This window comes from Lepisosteus oculatus, chromosome 1 (assembly GCF_040954835.1).
Source record: "Lepisosteus oculatus isolate fLepOcu1 chromosome 1, fLepOcu1.hap2, whole genome shotgun sequence".
Taxonomy (NCBI): Eukaryota; Metazoa; Chordata; class Actinopteri; order Semionotiformes; family Lepisosteidae; genus Lepisosteus; species Lepisosteus oculatus.
The window spans coordinates 43,102,065-43,124,068 of NC_090696.1; the positions used below are offsets into that span (position 1 = coordinate 43,102,065).

The following is a 22,004-nucleotide window of genomic DNA, read 5'->3' on the forward strand; positions in this document are numbered from 1 at the left end:
CCACTTACAAGGAGAAAACGTAGGAAAACTCTCACAAAGAAATCACGCCAAAGCCAATGAAATCCTGATGGAGGCGGGATTTCAGGAAGTTTGGAAAGTTGTTCGGGAGTACAATGGGAAGAAAATACGATGTGCAAGTAAATGTTTGACTTGATCTAGTTCAAGGAGGACAGAATTTCTTGGTTTTAAGAAAAGGAAATCTACTAAATATGAATCAGTTGAGTTTGGAAAAAAGCGGTGATTTGTTTCTAGACTGAAGTATTCATTTCACATTGTTCTAATTCAAAATAACGGACGACTGTAAAGACACTACATGTCTTTAAATAAAATGTTTCGCTTTTGCAACCTTATTCTTACAATGTGCAATTATTGTACTAAATTAAAACGAAATGACTATTAATACGAATGGGAAATATATTGCTGTCGCTGTACTATCAAAGTACGTGTTAATACATGTATAGTCATCTACAACAAATCACTTCTGATTTTTTATTTCGAAATTAAAAATTGACGAGATATTAAACAATAATACATTTTTACCTCTGTAACTTAAATAGACTTGAGGTGAGTTTTGTTTTCAAGAGAAACTGATGCTGTTTCGAGCAATAACAGCAGTGCTTTGCATCGTAACCGTCCAAAAGGCAATGTGCAAGGAAAAATGGGCGACACAGTCCTGCTTATTTAGTTCTGAAAAGGTAAGACTATATTATATACGTTTCTTATACACGGTATAAGCTTGAACACTCAATGGCCATCAAGACCGATTTTCTAAACGGCCTGGGCCTTTAATTTTAAAGAAACCGACTTAGCTATAGTCAAGTTCCTTTTATGCTGTTTGTTGTGTTTCTGTCTTTATTTGTGCATAAAATATACGTCTGTGACTTTGCATTAGTGAACGAATCCTACTGAAGTACTGCATTCAGCAACTTGACTCCTGCAGTCAATGTACTATGTTTTATTTCTTTCAGGTGCTGAATGCTGGAGCATCACTGTACACACAGTCAGTGCACAGAAGATGGCCTAACTGTTCCAAAGAACCTGAAGACCATGTTATCTGGAGTTGTGCAGGTTCATGCTGTTGTATTTTGATACAGTTGTTGCACTCCAAAAGTATTGGACCAGCAAAGTCAAATCTGTTACTATTACTTCATAGTCAAGCAATTTGTATTTGTAGTTAAGAGGTTAATATGAATGATACAGTATTTACAATATGTTTTGTATTGGTGCACTATTTCATACATTTGCATTCAACCTGTGATTTTTAGTGACCATATTAGGACACATTCACTTTACATTCCAGAGTGTAAAGGTCAGTATTTACCTGCATATCTATTAGATGTGTGACTAAAGTAGGTGTAATCATTTGATATGGTTTGGTGCTGCCACTTTGATTTCTTGCTTATTTATGGGATGTTCAGACCTTTTATTTTCTTCATGATGTAAAATGCATACTCAGTTGGACTTAAATCTTGATACTGACGTGGAATAGGAACTCACACTTTCTACGTGGCTAGTTCATGGGTCACAGATGGGCAAGTAATTTTTTTTGGAGCATCTGCAGTCCTTATCATTCTCTGCATCTTAACCTTTCCATCACTTCAGTAAAGGATTTGTCTTGGTCTCATCTGTTCATAAAACAAATTGTGAAACATGGTAATGTTAAGACCAGGGCATACACAGTCACCTCAGGAACTGATTGTTCATATATCTAATGATGGATGAAGAAGAATTCTGAAGTTTACAGAAGGATTTTGTTCGATTATTAAAAAAAAGTGCTCATATACAGTACTTATTGAACAGACTTTTTGAACCTATTAATGTTATTTCATGGTTTCAGGCAGTAACCTTAAACATGCAACCAATACAGCTAAGGAGTTCAACAGAGGAACAAAGTGGAAAATCTTAGACTGGTCAAGTCAGTTTTTGTATTTAGGACACTCCAAGAATAGGCTAGAGCTCACAGTGGCTGCTGCAAAACATGTTAAATGTTTATACCAAGAGTCTGGGGAGCTCAGTGGGCTACAGACTTAAGTAGTTATTGCCCCAAAAGGATATGCTACCGAACACAAACTTTACACTCTGAAACTTGAAGTTTACGTATGGTCACTTGAAATCACCAGGCTGAAACAAAGTTTGTTTTTGTTCTTCAATGATCAAATTTATACAGGGAACTACCCAACAAGAAAACGTATATAGTATTGTACTTGTTCATAGAATCTCATGATCACAGGTACACATTGCGTGACTGGTAAGCAAAATACAAGCTTTCGTTTTTGGTTTTTCCCTGTTCAGTCCACATGTATTAAAAAGTAAAACAGGGGAACACAGTGTTTTGGCTGTGGAGCCTTCTTTAGTCCTGCACGTGAGCTAGACAAAGAACAAATAGAGGCTAATTTCATTCTGAAAAGTAAGAACAAAACAAAAGGTAACAAGTGGAAAAACACAGTTGGAAATGTTTTTCCCCCTTTTTCAGCATGGAATTAACCTCTGTTCTTGAGTACCTCACATGCTGATGTAGTTCCCCACTTTTACCATCACAAAAATATATAATATAGAAAATGCATAACATTTTAAAATAATGAATAAATAAGGTACCACTAGATGAAACACCCATCTGTTCTGTCATTTTCAGGTTGTGGAATTGGCTACTAAAAAACAACTACTCTTGGTCTTGGTCTCTTTAACATTCATTTGAGTAACCAAGCAACAGGTGGTACCAACAGTGCCTCAGTGTACTGAAATACTGCAAAACAAATCTTTAAACCAATCAGGTTTTGTTGTGGGACCTTCACTGATAAAGACTGCTCTTCTAAACATCCCAAGGGAATTGCTTAAATGTCAGTACCCCAAGAAGCCTTTTCTTTGCCTTGTGATTTAAATAGTCAGTAGCACTGCAGTCCAGTATTTTTGGTATCCTGAAATGATGCTGTTAATTAATAAATATGGGTATTCTCTGAACTTCCTGCCCTGTAGGGTTGCAGTAACTCTGTTAATGAACTGTTTGTTAGATTTCTGCTCTATTATAGAATTAGAAAGGGTAACTCTGTTTTGATTGTAGTGGTTGTTGCTTAATTCTGCTGTGTATTTCATGAAGTACAGAAAGTATCCACCCCCTTGAGCAAGTGCAGTATTGGTAAGACCTGAATTTTCAATGCTTTGTAATTTATTGTTTCCTGTTGATTCACATACAATGTTTTCCATTGCATAACAGAAATATATGAACAAGATCTTGTTTACTGAAGTATTCATGTCTCCAAGTCAGTGCTTACAGAAGAACCTATTGCAACACTGACAGCCTTGAGTGTTCTTGGGTATATCTGTCTCAGCTTTGAACAACCGGATTAGGGATTTGTGCCCATTCTTTGCAGATGTGCTCAAGCTCTGTCAAGTTGAATGGTGAGCATCGGTGACCTGCAATCGTCAAGTTCCTCTACAGATTCTCAATGGGATTCAAGTCCAGACTTTGGCTGTACCACTGAGGAACATTCACTTTCTTGATATGAAACAGCTGCAGTATCGCTTTGCTTGTATGCTCAGGGTCATTGCTCCATGCATTGTTTTCTTTATCCTGACAACTGCTTCAGTCCTTGTTGCTGAAATCATCTCCCTAAGATGTTGCTGCCATCCCCATGCTTCACAGAAGGTGTTGCACAGGTGATGAGCTGTGTTTGGTGTTTGCCTGGCAAAGAGTTCCAAGTTTTGTTTCATGACAGCAGCGAGTCTCTGGCGATATGGTCTTGGCGTCTTCCATGTACTTTACCTTTTTGCAAGCTTTTCTTTGTAGTGGCTTCTGTCTAGCCACTGTCCCACAGGGGCTAAATATGCGTAAAGCTGCAGACATTGTTGGATTTTGGACAGGTTCTCCTATCTCAGCCATGGAACTCTGTAGTTTTATTAAGGATGTCATTGGGTTCTTGGCCACACCTCTAACCAAACTCCTTCTTGTCTGGTTGCTCAGTTTGGGAGGATGTCCTGCTCTAGGAAGAGTCTGGGTGGTTGAGTATTTTTCCATCTCTTGATGATGGAATCGACTGTGCTCCTTGGAAATTTCGACACCCTAGATGTGTTTTTATCTACCCTGCTGAGATCTACTGTATACCTCCTAACCTTTCTAACATGGACTTGATAGTTGATACTCTTTGGTCTTCATGGTAGAGTTTCCGCTCTATCATGCACTGTCAAATGAGTGAGCTTATATAGACAAAAGTATTTCTTCTGTAATCTTGTCAACCAATTGAATTGAACACAAGTGGACAACTTTTAGAGTGATCTCACAAGGGAATTGGATGCACCTTAGTTCAGTTTGGTGTATCATAACAAAGGTGAATAATAAAATCAAGACACTTCAAATGTTTTATTTCAGTTTTGCCATTGTAGACAAAGTTGTGTTGATGAGTGAGAAAACATCCCATGTAAATATATTTCTATTTGAGTTTGTACCATAAATTCAGAAAAATTCAAAGTTGATGAATTCACTGTTTTCTCTGTTCACAGAGAGAGGACGTGGCACTCTGTGTAGGAAGCTAGGAGAGACTCCAGAATATTGTCCTGATCCTTCTATTGCCTCATCCGCACCAAGTGATCCCTGGAGCCATTCATTGTTCAGTCTTATTAGTTCCTTTAAAGATGGTGTTCTCTACTGGATCAGAAGAGAATCTTCGCCAAGACACAAAAAAGTAAGTTTTCTTGTCTAGGATATTCACATATTTTTGTGGACTTTATTTAAATCTGTTGAATCACAGAATCAGAGAATTAATTGATTCGCATCACACTCATTAATTGTTTTCTGCCCAGGAAACTGAAATCTTTTATGTCCTAAGTAATAAAAAATAAATGTGTGTAGATGTAAGTCTATGAATGTGGTTCTCTGCCTTCTCTAAATAAATTTGTGAATCTATTTTGTTTTGTATAAACTTTCAGAATAACTTTGTGTCACATATGGGATTTACTATTGCATGTTTTCTGTGATTTTGATCATGAATATCAAGTGTAGGTGTTACAGTATCCAAATATTTAACATGGATATGTCTTTTGATCTTTTTTTATTGTTTTCATTTCAGTTTCATTGATCTGTATCGGCGCTGTGCCTGTGGCAATAGAACTTCCAGCATTTCAGAAACTGAAAATCACTTTCAGACTAAAATGCTGAAGTACTGAATACAATGACTCTGTTAATCATTACTTGCCTTCCATGACGTTCTGTAGTGCGATTGGGTTGTCAACTTTTCAATAGGAATGCCTTTCCAGAGTTGTTAAGCGTTGATTTCTGGTGTAGATGGAGCAATTACAAAGGTAGCATCCTGGTGAGCAACATCATTAAGAATGATTCAAAATGAGTGACGTTTCAACTGACCCAGGTTGTGTGAGAATGGTGCTGGAACAAATCATATTTTGACTTGATCCCTTTTTGGTTCCAATTAAAAGGGGGGGACGTACTGCATAAGCTCTTTACCAGCCCAGTTCTGTTGCATCTCTAATGTTCACATGACTTAATGAGAATAAGAAAAATATAGAATCTGCAGTGGCAGAAAAAGTTTATGAAGGTTTAGGATTTTCACACATTTGAAACCTTAAGTCTTTATTGGTATGTACAGTATCTACTGATAGACAGTTAACCAGATGAAACAAATCACATAAAATATGATACTCTTTCAACATTTATTTATCCTCAAGTACAATATGCAGTATCTATCGTGTGTGGCAAAGTATGCGAACCTTTTGATTCAGGAATTGGTGGGACCTCCTTGAGCAGCAATAAATGCATCAGTATATTTCCTGGGACCTTTAATCAGTCTCTCACATCAGTTTGAGGAATTTTGTCCTACCTCTCCTTACAGAACGCCTTTAGCTCTTAGATTTTAGTGGTTGCCTTGCATGGAGAGTGCAGTCCAGGTCCTTCCACAATATTTGAATGGGGTTTTGGTCTGGACTTTGGAAAAGGCCATTGTAAAATGTAGAATTTCTTCTGGAGCCATTCATTTGTTCGTAGGTCTGCTTGTTTGTTTAGGATCATTGTCTTGATGCAAGACCCAGTTTTGATTCAGCTTCAGGTCATGGAAGGACGGCCTGCCCTTCTTCCTGAGAATTTTCTGATACAGTGCAGAATTCAGGGTTGTGTCAGTTATGACAAGCTGTCCAGGTCCCGAGGCAGAAAAGGCAGCCCCAAACCATCACACTCCCACCAGCATGCTTCACGTCCGTGATGTAGTTGGGATGAGGCTCTTCTGTTGATGATGAGGTTCTTTGAAAGCAGTGTTTGGTTATCACCTGCCATAACATTTTTCATTGAGCTGAAGTTCCACATTTAACTCATCTGTCCAGAGAACATTGTTTCATATTTAGATTCGATATTTTTTTGGGATTCATGAACATTTTCTCAGCACTGTAAACGTCCTCTCCAAATTATTTTTTTCTACCACAGCCTCATGTACTGTACAGTAGTTTTCATTTTGATCTCACTTTAAGGAGCATCTGTGAGTATCCACAAAAGTATGTAATTGACCTATTTGTGACCTTTTGTTTTAGATTCGAAGTCTGGTTAAAGCTCATACATTTGGTCTCACTTTTCACAAATGTGCACAGGTAAGTTATTTTTGAGTGATGCATTTTCTAAATATAATGATTTAACCGATATAACATCAGTGGTTTATTTTCATTGCACGTGAATTGGATTTTTTTCATTACTTTTGATTTACAAGCAGTGATCTTGTGCAGTGTACTTTTATGATTTATATGTATGTACATTACATGCTGTTATTATGTCCACGTTATCCTGCTTGTGACCAATAATTGTTATGCACATCAAATAAAGGTCCCATATTGATAGAGGTTTATATTTAAGTAATGCATTTAACTTTTTGCCCAAAGTTTTCTTGTTTCATTTACTTCAATACACAGTCAGTGTCAGTGTGCTAAAAATTGTACCGTTATCCAGTGCAGTGTAGTCTAGCTTAAGAAACTCATGCTACTGTATTTCCTTTTTTGTTTCCTAAAACCAGGTGGATGTAGGTAAAGAATTCCCCACATTGACTATCATTCTGCTGGTCAATAATACAGCTGGTGCATCAGCCTACAACCTTTCTCAGCTGAGCATAAGGGATGCAGTTGCAGGCCTCACCTTACTGGCAAACGGTGGAAATTTGTTGGAAAGTGGTTTTCAGACTTTTACCACAGACTCTCTGACAGGTAAAAAAATACCAGGTTTCATGTAACTATATATCTAGTTATATATGTTCTCCAATTTAAATTTTCCATTGTTTAACCTTTTCTGTTGCAGCTTTGAAAAGCCTTTATTGCTAGTTTGTTTTTCATCCTTATATTTTTCCTCACTCATACAAGTTCAAATGGGCAGTGGCCCAAAACTTAATATGGACATTTTTTGGATCGAACAAGAAGAGAAGCTTTTTCAAAAATCTGTATGTCACTAAACAAAATTAGCTATTCTGGGAAGCTCTTGTCTGATCTGAGTGGATATAGACATAAGATGTTCATGTGTGTTTGTGTGTCTGCCATGCGATGAACTTGTATTCCATCCAGGGTGTCCCCTGCTTTGTGTCCATTGCTTCCCTGCAACCCTGAATTAAAAGAAGCGGTTTGAAAATGGATGGATAGGTGCTAACACATGTTGCTGGAAGTACAGTATATTTTGTATGGGAAGTTCATTTTACAGCTGTTTGATTTGGGAAAACTCCAAACTAAGTTAAATAATATTTCTGGAGAAAATAATCCATATACTGTATAACTAAAGGGTTAACATTAAGAGGGATTTGATTGAGTCCTTAATTTCTGCTTTTTATTTTCTTTGTTTTATATACAGTACAGTACACCAGACATTTTCCCAAAAACCACTGAAAGCACAGTTTGTTTTATAGGCTTCTTGTAGATTTCATTTAGATATCTCTACAGTATGTCCTTTCAATGTTATAAGTAAGAGTTACTGAAAAATAGAGAGCGAATAGAGAGCAAAAATTGCACTTTTTAATCTCATGTTTACATTTGGACACAACATAAAATCTGTATTTGACCTACAGTATGCACCCACATATTGGCACATTAAAGGCTTCATTACAAATATTCAAACCCTAAATCTTGACAAATTCTGTCTCCAAGTTTTAACTCAAAACATGAATGTTTCGTGATGCTAATTCTAGATTTAAATGTCATTTAGATGACTGTAAGTCTACCCCACCATCAGGCCTTATAATAACTGCAACCACACCGATGCTTTAAGCTAAATGCACCCTAAAAATCAGACTGTGACTCTAAGCCTTTTAAAACTTATCCTGAATTGAAGTGGATGTCCAGTTTTAATGGAAACACTGATCATAACAATTGCTGTCAAAGCTTAACCCCAGTCTGAACACGTGCTGTACCCCCATCTTAACTGGAGTCTAGGCTTTAGCTGAATTAGTCAAAATCGTATTCTATAAGAACTCAGGCGTAACCTTAACACTCATTACCCCTTCAACAGTAATTCTAATTTTTGACCTCAGACTTAAATACATCTTCTTTCTCTGACTTAAACCTCTAAAGTTAACGTTAATTCGATCCTAAAAGGGCCCAGTATATCAAATATTCAAAATGTGGAAAAGCTTAAAAAAGTGTTTTAGTAAAGGTTTAATCCCTATTGTTCTTATTTTCAGCTGGATCATGCTACACGGTGAAGTATTCAGCCCAGATGAAAGGAGAACAAAATGACATATTGTCATTGCCTGCCTACCTGACATTTTCCAATGCTTCGCAGGTAAGAATGTTGTGTATTCATTTATTATTAAACAGATATTCACACACTGTAATACTGCCTTCTGTCCAGTGTAATATACTGTAAGACTAGAACTGCCTTCTTCCTTCCATTGTCCATCCTTGCACATTCCCCTGCAGTTCCTGCAGCAGTCATCATCCCTGCTCGGCTTGCTACTCAATCCACTGAAAACAAACTGCCCTTTGGCTTACATTTTTTTACGCCCCATAGAAAACATGGAACACTGCGTCCCCTTGTGCTCTCTTCTCTCGCCCCCTATTCCACAATCCCCACTTCTGGCACTCTTTCTCCCTTCTCTCTCGTCTTTGTGCCCTGTTTCAGGCTCTCAACCCACTGCAACTTCGGCTTCATGTTGCCCTTCCCCACTCCTCCTTTCCTGCTCTCCTTGTAGGAGCCCTTTTGGCGTCAGTCTGTCGGCACTGCTGCCAGACTCCAGGCTCCTCATTCATAGCCCTCACCACCCCCATGCCAGTGGCCTCATTGCTGCCAAGGTTACGTCCCTTCTCAAGCCCCACGTCCCACCCTGTCTTCAGGTACCCTTAAGGACCATTGGTTTTGTTGCTGTTTTTGGAGGGGGTAGCAAGCAGACTTGATAAGCCAAGACGCTTGCCTTCAGCATTTCAAGTCCACTATTAAGTCTTCGAGTCTCTTGTCCTTGTTACTCTTTAGGAAGTAGTTACACTCTATTTGTTCCTGTACCATTTCTGTAACAGGCTGCCATACAGTCCACCCTCATCTCTGATACTCTTTCGGGGTTGGTGCAGTATTTTCCAATGCCCATGGAGCAATCCTAACTCTTTTATGAAATCTTGGATCAGTGTTCCCCTGAATCTTTATATATACTGTACAGTATCTGAACCTTACACATCACAAACTGTCATTGAAGATGTTGCATCTATGTTATGGGGTTCCTTTAATATTTGGGTGGGGGCAGTCAACCTTATCCTCACTGGCTGGCTGCTGTTCCCTCAGCCAGACAAAGTTACGGCAAATAAACCTTTAATAAATTCCAAACATTCAATACTTTTTGTCTTTTTATTGCATTAATTAGGATTTGGCAGAACCACTGAATTCATAATTACAGAATGCATGAAAAATGAATTACTAATTAAATTTTATGTCTCATTTCTAAATAGGACTTTTCAGTAATTCAGTGTGATGATTCTACAGAATGCCTTTAGATCGTTTTTACTTAAAATGTCTCATACCATACTGATATTACTAATATTTGTCTACAGATCTATAATGCTATAGTTGACACATTGTTGTATCTATTTTTCTTGTTATTTTTGCTCTTTTCTTAGAATGACATTAATTTATTTGGTCCTGTGGTTGCGAATTTTACCCTGAGGGTGAATTCAACAGCAAAGGTAAAGTGATCTCTTTTAAGTCCGGTCTAGAAGCAAAACCTATTATGTTGACACAAAAAGCGGCACACTGACCTCTTAAGAACTCAGAATTGATTTCTGCTGAGTAATGTAAACACTTGTCATCTTTATGAAGACATATTTGGTAGGGCTTTAGAGGTTTGATTAAAATGAGCATACTGTATAGACTGAATTAAAGGAATTATAACATTTCTATATTAAATAAGTTTTTCATTTTATACCAACCCACGCAATTTGGAATTGCTTTACAGTTTGGCTTGCAGCCATGATCCCTATACCCAGACAGGCAGAGTACAGACATAGTTAGCCATTTATCGTATGAAATGCTGGTGGCTCTGTAACGACATATGAAATACAGTGCTAACTGGAGGGTAGACGTGTCCCTCACTGTTGTCAATGTAAGCCTAAAGGTTCTTTGAAAGTGATAGCCCTTACTGTTTTTGCTGGGAGCTAAGAGAACTAATCCCAACCCCTTCCTCAGTGAAGTTATTAGGAGGAATCCCAGTCATTTGGTTGGTGACACAACCCAGGCTTGGACAGGCAACATCTGAATCATAGAGCTCGACCAGCAAGCACTGTGTCTTCAGTTTTTAAAGTTTAGTTTGTCAGTTTTTATTCACTAGATCAGTGAGCTTTGCGTATGAGCTATACCAGTCACATGCACGATAATTATGTGACAAGAACTGTCAAATGTGTGAGTATGTTTTGCAGTGCATTATTTTTTAGTATTCTATCATATTATTTTAGATGTGTCATTAATTCCGACTTTATGTTCCTGACTGCTATGTTTACAGTGGTTCAAATAGTTTTGTGATACATTCTTAACATAAATTAGTAGATTCTAGTAAATGCAATTTAACAGGAACACCAGAGGGCAGTGTTTTATCATTTTCATCATTTTAAAATTCATATTCTTGACTAGCTTTTTTTAAATTGAGTGTAAGGTGTGTAGAATTTTCCTTTTTAAAAAAATAATCTGCAGACTTTCAGTGGACAATAATAGTATGGTTCACATAAAATGTAATAACTGTAATCAGAAATGTAATGTGGGTTAGTTTCAGTGTGGCATATGAGATTGCTTGAGCTCTTTAACAAAAAAAAAACACCTTTGAGTTTGAAAGATAGTGTGCAATACAGCATGCCTTGCCTTCCAGCTTTACTAGGCCTATACCCTAGATAGACAGTGTGACTGATTACATTCATTCTGAAATAATTTTATTGCTCGGGTACTGAAGGAAAAATACATGCTCAAAAATATAAATTAGACTTCTAACTCCTATTTTGCTTTTGTACATGTTGCTTAAGATGGTATCTATTTGCATGAGTGCCTGCAAATGCAACAGAAATAATTATTTTGCTACCTCTCTGTTTATTTTTTTCTCCAAAAGAAAATATTGAGTGAAATATTAAGATGTAAACAGTTACCTCCTAAAAATATTTTGGACCAGATAATTTTGATGCGCATCATACTACAAAAGAATAAATACATAAACATCCAGAATGCATGGACTTCAGATTTTTCACATGAAGGGCATCTTCTGTAAATTGGCAGAGTGTAAAATGATTCTCCTGCTTTCAGTACCTGAATGAAAAAATACATTAATGAAGCTGCTGAATTAGGTATATAAACTATGGGTTCATTCATCGATTCAGAGTCTAATCGTATCCTCTCTTTAGGAAGATAAACATTTTGTTTAATGCTTGATTTTCTGTATTTTAAGAGTCCTCTCTGAAAATGAGTGCTGGGAATCGATTCTTCTTCTGGATTATTTCTCTTAAACATTTAGAATAATAATGATAATGTCTCATGTAAGGTCTGTTAAACAATGCAGGCCAAAGTTCATTTGACATGTTGCTAATTAACGTATTTGATTTGAGAATTAGGCTCAGATTTATTTTTTCTAATCAGACTGTTTTTCTGAAGTTTTGCACATTATTTTGTATTATATATACTTTGTTTTAAATATGCTTTTTTTGTAAATTGAGTTGATTGTGAGAAGCTATGCTTTCCTTCTGATATTGGCATTCAGAGATTCAAAGCATCGAGTAGGTACCCTCAGCTATTTCACTAACCACCCTTAAAGGCTTCCAAGTCTGATAAAAAAAAACATTACATAATGTATTTTGTGATGCAGCATATAATATTAACTATAAGTGAATTGTTACCTAGACCATTTCTCCACATTTCTTTGCTTGATTTTATCCTGTATTTTTATGTCCAAGCCTGATTATTTTTAATTGGATCCTTTTCAAGGGATCTCTCCTGTTCTTATTTTTTTCCCTGTGATTTTCTGTTCTTTTGAGAATGCCTATTACCTCTTAGCATTTATTACTGAATTCCACATGACTAGGCTAGTGTTCACATCCCAATGTCATTTCAGTGTGTTTATTTCTTGCTCATTAAGGAAGGGTTGCAGTTTAACATCAGAAAAACTGAAAGACCTTAAATCTTAAAGTAGCATCAACATGAGTATCGTTACCCTGTTCCTGAATGAAATCTGTCTGCCAAAATTTGTGTATACTGTACATCATCCTCGCTGTCATTCCCCACAGCCTTCATGCTGATGAACAAATAATTATAAATTATATCCTATGAGAGGAAATGAGTGATGATACAGATAAAAGATGCCCCTCTTTACAATTTCTATTTATTTAATTTTTTTTAGGTTTCTTCAAATCATGGCATCCACTTTGTTGGCTTCTTGGTGGGATTCCTGGTTGCCTCCATTCTTATGACTCTGGCTTTCCTCCTATTTTCTTGGATTGGTATCCCACAAATGTCTTGTTGTAAAAGAGTAAGTATAGTTACCACATATTTATAAAACGGATAGTTCTGGTCCTAAAATCTGATTGGCTGACACACTTTCGTAGCCGTGCTATATTCGCTTATATACGAACACCCAGGAAGGACTTTAGACTTTTTGCTATGTGATAAAGAAATATCAATGCGCTGACCGATAAATTACGGTCAATCAAATCAATCACGTAAGCTTTTAAAGATGACTTCTTAACGTAGATAAGAAAGCTTGGATTCTCAGGTATTTTATACATGTATCTTCTTCTGCTGTCCTTGTTGGGCTGTTGAGGATCCTTGTGATTTTTTTGTGCTCTCGTTGAATGATAATGTCCCATAGTTTAAATCATTTTCATTCTTTTAAATGATCAAACGCTCGGTTAAAAGCAAGGGAGATTATGTCTGTTATAGTTATAGCGAGAGTTCAGTGTGGCATTATTGGAAACCCAATTTTAATGACAAAGCGCTGGAGTGATATCCTGACAGGCGATGAGACCAGCGCCAGGGAAAAACAAAATGCCTGACGAACTAGGTACTGGACAGCTTTTCAATGGTTGTACGGCCTCTCCTGCCTTATTGCTTAAATATATACATACGGTATTTACTTCTGGACATTGTTCAAGTCTCTTTTTAAAAAGAAAATTGGTTACCTAAACAAAAAGGACAATTTTGATTAAACCCCTAGGAAAAGCTAGTGCAAAACAATTACATAAAGCACCCAGGTTGTGTATGGCCTTCTTGGGGGGAAAGTTGCACAATTTCAGGAGGATTTCTGGAAAGACCCGCCAGTGCGTGAGGAATTAAAATTGACTCCTTTGGCCAAATATTCTTTTGAATTGATTCTGCTTGGCATGGCAAGATTGTGAGCCGTAAAATCTGTTGCATCATTTAAAGATGGTATAAATTTGAAATAGGGTTATTTAACATATCCTGGCATGAGCTCAAGCCTTAATGCCAAGAAATATCTGTGTGATGTATGTAGTTATTTGTGCCTGGAGATGGAACAGACTGAGCTGGAAGGCTGTCTTGTCATGGCTCCAGTGTTTCTCTTAAGATACGAAGCACTAGGCAGTGGTAAAACAAAAGTAAAGCATTTTTCCCGTCAAGACGGAGAATGCATTTAAAATTCAATGTGTCGAAATAATGCCTTTAGATTTCAGCCAACAATTCTGTAATTTCGAAAAAGTCTGTAGTTATAACTGGAATTACCTGGCTTCTGGAGTGAATAGAAGAAATTGGAGTGGGGATGCCTTCTATAAGAGTTTAAAGGTGAACAGAGTGTTCATTGTTTATAATATAAAAAATGGTTATTATAGATACTCTGTCATTAAAGTCATGTTTTTAATTGCACATGACTATGTGCTTCCACATAATTAAACTTATGCCTCCAAATAATTAGCTTAATTGACCTCTTATCACCTTCAGCTAAGTAAAGGATATTTTCCACTGGTACTATTCAGATATCGATTCATTTCTATTGACATTGTAATGATCTGTTCAGATACTGTAAATGTAATTTTGAATTAACTTGAACTAAAATTACTTAAAAACAAGTAAATAAGTGGGTATCAGACAGCTCTAGTACAAATAATACAACAATAGAGTAAAGGACCCACCTGATAGCCTGTTTAACAGCACTTAAGTCTGCAGCATCACAGTTGGCCTCAATGAAAATATGGACATCTTTTATAGTCTTAGAAATCCATTTTGCAGGGAACATTGTAAGTGTCTTCATGAATGTAAGAAGAATCACCCTGACAATAGCATTTATTACCATGCTATGAAGTGTGTATTGGTTGTGACCTCCTTCAAGGATTGGATGCATGTTTTGGCTGCTTTTGTTAATGATGTCTGACGTTACAGCCACTGTGTGTGTTTCAGATTTTTAATTGAATCAGTGATGGTTGTGATATGTTTATTCACAGCACTGGATTCTACTTTTCTGCTCCCCTAGGGGAATCTGTAATATAGCACTATCTCACTTTTGTGATGCTGCATGTAACAACAGGAATGTCATTGTTTTATAATCTGTTTAGGGCAAGATGATCATTTTAAATCATTTGAGGATCAAGAGTATATCATTTCTTAATGTTTAAAACAAAATGTAAATTAATTTCTGAATTACCATTGTTGCTCTAAAACAGTCTCTGGTCACACAGTGTGGTCAGATGTCACTAGCAAAGGAAACTGGATAGAAGACAGTGGCAGAAGTATGGCCTCTACAGCAAGCTTTTACATTCTTTACCTTAGATTATTCTGCACTGTTTTCGTCTGGCCTCGGGTTGGGAATTTGTGTGTGTGAAATGTAGTAAAACAGAGGCAAAACAGTGGAAAACGTGTTTCTTTGGTTAACATTGTACATAACCGACAGATTTTTCCAGACAACAAGTCTGACTTTAGTTGCCAGTGGGAGGATATGAATAAAACATTTGAGGAGTCGAGTGTGATGTAGCAGATGTAGAGATGTGATGGGACCAGTGGGCCAGCAGTCGAGAAACCTCTAATAACCCTTCACTTCTGGAAAATTCATGGTAGAAATTACTAGTTAAAAGTAAATGCATGTGTACACCAAGGTGGTCCAACATCAACACATATTTCATTTTATTGTTAGTTTCTAGACATGGAGTGTCAGCAAAACTAAATATATGCAGACTATTAGATCCAAAGGTTCAATTTAGTCATATCCCACTATTTCATATAAAGAATAGGCCTATTTACTTTTCAGGTGGTGAATTCTAAGCATGGTGTATATAATGGGAAGTAACAATAGAATTCATGAAAATGTGTGCTTCCCCATTGCACTGTTTCCACAAAGAAGTGAAAAAATGTAGAGGTGAAAAGACCCAATATTCATCTAGGATGCCAGAGAGAGAGTGAGAAGCTGTATTCTCACATGTTTTATTTTGTGCTCATGTCTGGTCAATTACCTTATCCATCATTCCTAATGGTTGCACTGGCTTTTCCTTTCAGAAGAGGAGAGGTGGTCTTTCTGGGGACACTGACCCAGAATATGCAGTGTGCAACATCAGTGAGACAGCCAAAGAAGAGGCAGCCTTTGAGGATAAAATTGTCGACATTATGATCTTGGAGGATCCTCAAAACATGTACCAAGCTTTAGAAAAGTAAGTTTAAAAGTTCATTTCATTTTATGAAATTATTTAGATTATGTATTTTGATCAGTTCTCAGTTGTATTTGAATTTTGTTACAGACGTATCATGTATTTGTTCTTTAAAATGATCTTGATTATCATAAGACTAGGATTGTTAGCCTCCCTAAATTTTCCCCTTAATTCATATCTCTTCTGTATGGTGGTTACTGAAATTCTTTTATGGATGAAATGAAGTATGTCTCCTTCTTTATGTGAATTGCACCGAAATTTTGTGAATATTGTAAGAGGACCAGGGGAAGGGTCATTTAAAACCGGTATTTCCGAAACGAAACACTGAATATACTCGATATAGACCTGGGCAAGATGGCCGCCAAAGATAACCAGCTGACCCGCTGTTGGAAAAGGCCTATGCAGCGAAACAAGGAGAGTTTCAAAGGACTGCATGGAATTCATTCCATTAAGAGATGCTTAAAGTTCCATTTAGTTTAGAGGAGAAGCAGTTTGATCCTTAGGGTGACAAATTAGTTTGTTTGTCCGTGACTTTTAATCTCACAGATTTATCATTCATCTAATATTTAATCAAAAATCCACGATGAATGTGTTCTTCTGTGAAAGCCGGTACTTTGAACAGCAAAGTGCCTCTTTTAGTCTGACATTTTGTAATCTGCTTTGCCTACAGATTGGCATTAAATTTACTTAATTTCCCATCTACTGAGCACCAAAACACTTCATGCCTACATTATAATGTAGGAAGATTATTCAAATCATGAATAATTAGATTTAAACATGATACATTGCCAGGGAATCCTTTTGACTCGTCTCTGTAATGTTCACTGGAGAATTATCTGTGCTTGAGAATTACTGTGTTAGTTGTGAAAAATTAATTTCAAAATGATTCATGAGCTGCTAGAAATCGAGTTATTGTGTTGTTGCCATTATACATTTTATGTTACACAGGGTGAGAACATTCCAATTAGCTTAATTTTTCATACTAATAAGCATGCAGAGGTTCACAAGGGACCATTTTCAGTTCCGTTGGCTATATCAGATATGTACTGTACCTTTCTCTATATTTCCTGAAAGTCTAAAGTATTGCAGGTTTTTCTGAGTTGTCTATAGCTCCTTTACATTAAAATTAGCTCCATCATAATCAGAGACACAAAGTTCATTATAGTCAGCAGAATGCTTGAAAAATTTAATTCCATTTTTTGTGTGGTGACCTCGTGACATACTGTCATTTAGAGACTATTAGATGGCACCATAGTAGATACGAGCCTGTCTATGCCTTTTGAGAAGTGTGACCTCCATGAAGTGGTTATTAGTCACAACTCACCCTTCCAGTCCACCAACAAGTTGCTATTCGTTCAAAGATTGAGGTCCAACAGGGAAACCTAATTCAGATGTATTATTTGAAGGTTTCTGGGTGTCAAGATTCTTGATTAAAAGCAGTGGTTCTCAAACTTTTTCAACCAAGTACCACCCCTGATCAAACCAAAGCATCCAAATACCACCTACAAGTCATCTTCTCATAGGAACCCCAGAAAATCTCAATGTCCAATATGAGCGCATGTGTGCACACATTCGCATACACATATAATAAATATTATAATAATAAACTTTATTTGATATAGCGCCTTTAAAGGTGGCTTCTCAGAGCGCTTTACAGAAAAAAAACAGGAACAACAAATAAAAATAAACAATAATAAAGCATCATTTCAGTGAGAGGGGTGAGCCTGTTTAGTTGAGCAAAGCAGATGTGAAGTCATTTTTCGAGCTTGGATACAATTCACAACAGAGTCTAACAGATTTTAAATTGTCAGGCATTTTCTTGACGGCAAAGGTCTCACGGTCGATGTTGCAATGTGTCCATTCATTTCTGGAGAAACCTTTCTAATTTGTGCAACTACACTGCTGTTTCGGCTTGTCATTCCTCTAGCACCGTCTGTACAAACTCCGACGCATTTTATCCAGTCGATGCCATTCTCTGCAATAAATTCATTCAGAAGCTGAAATATGTGCTCTCCTGTAGTTCCTGTTGGTAGCGGCTTACAGAACAGAAAGTCCTCATGGGACATGCCCTCAAACTCGTATCTAGCGTAAACGAGGAAATTGGCCAAATCAACTACAGACTCATCTAATTGCAGTGAAAAGCATCTGCTCACCTTAACGCGCTCTGTCAGCGTACTTTTGATATCATCCTCCATATCAAGAATTCTATGAGTGACTATGTCTTTCAGAGGGGGCAGCAGGTCATGCGTTTAGCAGCTCTTTCTCCACACATAATACGTGTCAGCTCTTTTGCCAACGGTAAATAAAGTTCCTCAAAAATAGTCTACGGCTTACTTGCTTTAGCTATCCGCAAGCTTGCAATTTTCCCCGTTTCCTTTTCAGGAGTCTGTTTCAGAAGTTAAAAGAAGTTTTAATTTCATGCACATAGGAGCGACACACAGAGACTCTCTGTGTATTTTTCTCAAATTAACCTAGAACAGTTCTTAAATATGTTTCTGTTACTTATCACGCTTTCCTGTGCTCACAAAAGTACCAGCGTTCGTAGCACGCATTTCTATGCATTCTTGTGTTTACAACATTGACATTGTTCCAAAATCACGCACATTCTCCTATCTCCCTATTTGTTGTTCGTAGCACGCATTCCTATAGAATGGTATAGAATTACATTGTAGCTACGTGTCCACTCAAGTATTAGCGTGCGCTGTACCATAGTAGTAAATGGGCTGCATATTCGACACGTATTAAAATAGAAAATATGAAAACCCATCCCGATTTTTCAGTGCACACAACAAAATTACAGGGTCATATGGTGTACCAGCAGGCAGCGCTCCGCGTACCACTCCTGGTACGCATACCACAATTTGAGAACCACTGCTCTAAAGCATGCTCTGCCTTGGTATTTTCCCCACTGTTCATGGGGTTCTTTAGTGGGTAGAGAGCCTGTCTTGGATCTTGGTTTCTCTTTCCTTTTCAGCTTCTCTTTCACTTGATTTCTCGGCTTGGTAACAGTCTTGACTGCCGACACACTGACAAACCGTGCAGTTCTTCAGTGTCTTAGACAACTGCTTTTCACTCCCTAAACCACTCGTTTATCTCACCGTCAAAATGAGGAGAACCTGCGAGTGGGAGTGGAGTTTCATCATGTGGTATTTTAGATTGCAGTGGTTAGCATTGCTGCCTCGAAATGCTGGGGCCCTGGTTTCAATTCTGGACCAGGGGTCCAATCTGCATGCACTTGTATGTTCTCCCTTTGTTTGCGTGTGTTTCCTTCAGGAGCTCCTTCCTTCAACAGTCATACTGGTTGGTTAATTGGCTTCTGGAAAAAAATTGACCTGGTGTAAGTACTGTATGTGCGTATCTGTGTTTCTGTCTGTGTGTGCCCTGCAATGGACTGGCGTCCCATCCAAGGAGTATCCTTCCTTATACCTGTTTCTTGTCAGGATAGACTCCAGCACCTCGATGACACCAAATTGCATTAAGCAGTTAGAAAATGGCTGGATGGATTGTATTGTAGATCCAGAGTCTTATCTTTAGCCAAGCCGGGTGAAGCACCAGGGCATCTAAACAGCCCTTGAGAGGACATTTCCTCTTCCTCCACTAACAGAACATTTGGAAAAAACAACAAGTTTACTCTACTTATTTATATTTCTGTTCATCTGAACAAAAGGTTTTTGTGCAAAATATTATTTAAAAAATTCCTTTATAGTCATCTGAACATCACAGAAGCTTCCTTTTCATTTTCATTCACATTTATGCACACAAACACGTACACCAGACACGGAGATTATCTTGTGTCTTCTAAACTAGTATACCTGAAATGATTATGCTGTATACTATATACAGTATATAATAAAACTGAATGTTTTTTGTTTTTACTTTCTATTGCAACCTACTGTTTTTAAGTCATTATTTATTTCTCTCTTCAAATACTTCACTTTTTAAAAAAGTTTACAATGAAAAGTTCTTGCATACTTAATGTCTAAAGCCTGCTATGAGCTATGCTGTACAAGTGAAGTGATAAATGTAATTATAAACCTGTTTTAATAATCCTGATTGACAACATCTTCTCATTTTGAATACTGGCTAGATCAGTCAGAGCATAACTTTGTAAATTTCTTCAAAGCTACCTAATCACTGGTGGAAAAATCACAGTCTATCTTATTTAACAATGGAAGTTAGAATTAGTACAAATAAAGCCAGGACAGAAAGGATTGATAAGACTCACACTGAGCCTAAATCCTCTGCTGTTCACCTTGGGTGTAAATGTTGTGGACAGTGATCTCCCAGATGTTTGATGTGATAAAATATTGTAATTTGACTTAATGCTCTGATGTCTTTTTTTCTGCATGATTTTGTAGGGCTTAAAAAATTAAATTTCACTTTCTATTACTAGTTATTATTATTCCTGTTATTTTTATATGCTTCAGTCAGCCAATTTAATGAGTTCAAAACCCCCAGATCCCTGCAACTAGAAATAACCATAAAAAATGTTCGGAGGTCTTTGCATAATTTAGAAGCGACGCTTTATTTTAGTACCTAAGGAGACACCCCTAGTGATCTAACATTGAAGCATTTTCTCAGATGGATCATACTGCTTATTTAGGATTTTAGAATCACAGATTTTTAGCAGAGTTACCCTGAAAGTAAAGTAGCCTGTGTCCAGACTCAATGATTGACAAGTGAGAACTTAATAATTAATAGCAGGTGTTTTTGGTATACTTAAATTTCAGTCCATTTGAAAGAGTCAGTTATGTAATCCCCACCTTCAGATTCAGACATCAAATTTATTGTTGTAGTCGATTCCCCTGTCGATGGATTTGCAACTGAAGGTAATACTTCAAATCCTTTTTGAAACCCATCTGACTGCCCTTTAAACTTGTTAGTTGTAACACTTGTGGTGTAGAGATTAGGACTCGGAACTTGTAGCTCGAAGGTTGTATGTACGAGCCTGGATAAGACACTGATGATGTTCCTTTGATAAAAGTACTTCAGTCATGTTTTTTTCTATGCACACCCAAGTATGAAATAGGTAGAAAAGCAGAGTGCTTTGGATTGTGTCATCAGTAAAATGAAGTCATGAAAATGAAATATTTTTTGTAGTGGATCACTGTTGAACAGTGAACAGAACCACTGTTTTGCAAGGCTTGTCCAGATTTCATGTAGACGTTCTCTCCACATTATAAATGTACAGTATAAATTTAAGTATGGCGTCATGCTGTGTCTACAGCTTTTTCTAACCAAAAAAGTGGGGCTGTGCTTGTAGAATCCAAAAGCAGGGGTTAGTCAAAAGTGTAAAAGTGAATTAAGTTTAAAATACAGTGATTTTAGAAGTTACATGCCAAAAATAGAAAACCGTTTCAGTGTTTATGGTATGCTGTACGTTTCTTACCAGTTGAATTAGTATTGAATAAATAAAATGTAAGCCCTACATTTACAGTATGAAGGAAACAAGTAACTCTAGCACTTAACAAATACAGCAAATTGTTATGCTTAAGTAAAGAAATCTGATTACAAGGATTTCATGAAAATGGAAATAAACAGATTTTTAAATCCAGTTTCCTTGTTGGCAATTTTCATTTTTACAAATTAAATCTCGTGGAACATGACAGAAGAGTTTGATTACTTAATTCCTTGCTGGCATATGGACTCTTTTTAGATTGTTAATTTGACTGCCCTAAAGTCAGTCACCACCAAAAGTAGTGAGTAGTTGACTAAAAGTATTTTCTTTTTATATATATATCCAGAATATATATATATTGAGGGACATATCAAGTTTGAGAAAAACCCACAACTCAAGGTATTTCCTGTTTGTCTGTGCAGCACTGATTCTGTCATCTTGCCTGATGCCTGTGAAAAATGACTTTATTTGGCAGAGCCTTTTTCTTTGAAGTACTTTCCTTTATTGTATTTGCTTATACAAATAGAAATAACCGCGGGCTGCA

General features: G+C 37.0%; 1 protein-coding gene across 1 annotated transcript in view; it reads left to right on the top strand.

Moving 5' to 3' along the window:
- Nucleotides 1-75: 75 nt before the first annotated feature.
- Nucleotides 76-22,004, top strand: part of LOC102692398 (limbin) — a 134,686-nt gene continuing 112,757 nt past the window's right edge. Inside the window, exons 1-9 of the mRNA XM_069190280.1 lie at nucleotides 76-695; nucleotides 969-1,068; nucleotides 4,495-4,676; nucleotides 6,526-6,582; nucleotides 6,999-7,185; nucleotides 8,643-8,743; nucleotides 10,066-10,131; nucleotides 12,816-12,944; nucleotides 15,914-16,065. Coding sequence (XP_069046381.1) covers nucleotides 591-695; nucleotides 969-1,068; nucleotides 4,495-4,676; nucleotides 6,526-6,582; nucleotides 6,999-7,185; nucleotides 8,643-8,743; nucleotides 10,066-10,131; nucleotides 12,816-12,944; nucleotides 15,914-16,065 — 1,079 coding nt within the window. The 5' untranslated portion in view covers nucleotides 76-590. The remainder of the gene's footprint in view (nucleotides 696-968; nucleotides 1,069-4,494; nucleotides 4,677-6,525; nucleotides 6,583-6,998; nucleotides 7,186-8,642; nucleotides 8,744-10,065; nucleotides 10,132-12,815; nucleotides 12,945-15,913; nucleotides 16,066-22,004) is intronic.